This window comes from Buceros rhinoceros, unplaced genomic scaffold (assembly GCF_000710305.1).
Source record: "Buceros rhinoceros silvestris isolate BGI_N320 unplaced genomic scaffold, ASM71030v1 scaffold13353, whole genome shotgun sequence".
Classification (NCBI taxonomy): Eukaryota; Metazoa; Chordata; class Aves; order Bucerotiformes; family Bucerotidae; genus Buceros; species Buceros rhinoceros.
This window is the reverse complement of record NW_010405451.1, coordinates 14,300-16,168: the sequence shown is the minus strand read 5'-3', so window position 1 is coordinate 16,168 and position 1,869 is coordinate 14,300. Positions and strand designations below refer to the sequence as shown.

General features: G+C 53.0%; 1 protein-coding gene across 1 annotated transcript in view; it reads right to left on the bottom strand.

The window, feature by feature from the left end:
- Nucleotides 1–306, bottom strand: part of SH3GL1 (SH3-domain GRB2-like 1) — a 9,233-nt gene extending 8,927 nt beyond the window's left edge. Inside the window, exons 1-2 of the mRNA XM_010133747.1 lie at nt 241–306; nt 57–129 (exon numbers count right to left, since the gene is read on the bottom strand). Of these exons, the coding sequence (XP_010132049.1) occupies nt 57–129; nt 241–249 (82 nt within the window). The 5' untranslated portion in view covers nt 250–306. The remainder of the gene's footprint in view (nt 1–56; nt 130–240) is intronic.
- Between the last annotated feature and the right edge of the window lie 1,563 nt (nt 307–1,869).

The following is a 1,869-nucleotide window of genomic DNA, read 5'->3' as shown; positions in this document are numbered from 1 at the left end:
TTCCCTAGAAAACTGGGCGGCAGAGGGAAGGGGGAAGGCGAGGTCCAGGCACCCACCTGGGTTCGGCTGGAGGTACTCTATTGTTTTGGTCAACACTTCTGCAACCGCCTTGCTGGTCAGGTCCACTTTCTGTAGGACAGACAAGGTGACCCAACAGCAGTGAACATCAGCTCAGGGCTCCAGCAAGGTCACAGAGGAGTTAAGGGGTGATTTTAGAGAAGTCTCTTGTTCCCTACTCACCTTTTCCATTTCCTTGAAGTCATCGTCAAGCTTGGTCCCTTCAGCCCCTCCGACCTTCTCGCTGACCAGCTGCAGAAAAAGGACAAGTGAGGAGGGATCAGACACAGCACCAACTGCTTAAAGCTCCTCATACCTCATGCAGTAAGTCTCTGGGACAGAAAGGGAAGAAGCGGGGGGGTCCGGACCACAACTGGGAGAGAAAGGAGGTGGCAGGAACAGCCCAAAGCACACCAGAAAGACATGGCTCTCTGCTCAGACTGCTCTGCTACAAATCCAAGCATCTCCTACCCTTCCAAAGCACAGCTCAGTCAGGATGTTCCTCACCCAACAGAAGCTACACAGCTCCTTCAATCACACCACACGGCTCCAACTCCAACGCCTGCTGGAAAAAGCAAGCAGCAGAATTGTCTCTCGACTCCATTTTGAGCCAAGGTTTTGGTTTCACATGCTGCAAAATGCAAGTAAACAGGGAACGAACACACTCTGCTCACAGCAGCCTGCACAAAAACAGGGTCTGGAGCGAGCCAGACCAGGGGCAGTGCTGGAGGAGCTCAGGTTCTGGCGCATGGGGGTTGGCATTCTCTGTAAGCAGAGGATACAGAGATCAGCAGAAGCTACAGTACAGTTTTCAAATCCATTTTTCAAAGTGCCTCTGACGCTGCTCTAAAACTAGTGAAAGGGGAGACGTTTGACAAGCTCAACGACAAGGCTGCTTTGGGCTAGTTGTGTGAAGGGCTTCTCATCTTCATGCAACTGCCCGAGCCGAAAGATAGCCAGTACCTTATGAAATCCACCTAAAAGCGTCCGTCCCTGCAGCCCCAACGGGGGAGGAACGTTTCCTTCCCAGCCCCATGCTGGTGTGGCAAAGCAAGTGGCAGCCCCTGGGGATGATCGGCCAAAAATCGTGATTATCTTGCCCCAAACTGGTCAGCAAATTAGCTACACAGACAGTAAAAGTGGTTGAGGAAAGCGGCGCTGGCTCCCGAGCGCTCGACGCTGGCCGCGAGGCATTGCCGGCATTTCTCCTGTTTGTAGTCAAAGCTCTAGTTCTGGATGAACAATACAGGTTTGTTTACTTCAACATCAAATACTTGATTTTATCAAGTCTTTCTTCCTCTGGAACCCTCCTGCTCCCATAAGGGGAAAAAAAAGCCTTTAGGTAACGATCTGGTTTCAAAAGCACTGGGAGTCGTGGCGCCGGCCACTCTGTCCTGCGTGCTCACACCCACCACGCAGCGCTTGGCCCCCGAAATCACGCTGCCAAGCAGGACACGCAGAAAAAAATCCTTGTTATTACCAGATCTTCAGCATTTCAGCAAAATCCCATTTCCAGATCCCAAAATAGGGAGGAGAAAAGGAATTAATGTGCATATTCAATGCCCCTCAGTATGGCGAGGGCCCGGCTCTGGTGCTGAGCACAAGCACTGTCACGTCTTGGTGGCGAGACACCAGGGCCTTGCGGAGGAGAGGCTGAGGAGTGCGGAGAGCTCTTCAAACTGACCGCTCGGCACGGGGCCACGCAGCGTCGGTCACTGCAGGGCCAGCGTGAGCGTTCAAGGAGGCTGATGGGTGAGGAAGGAGCTTCTCGGGGCCTCGCTGCACCAAGGAAAGCCTTATTTTCCCTTTCGG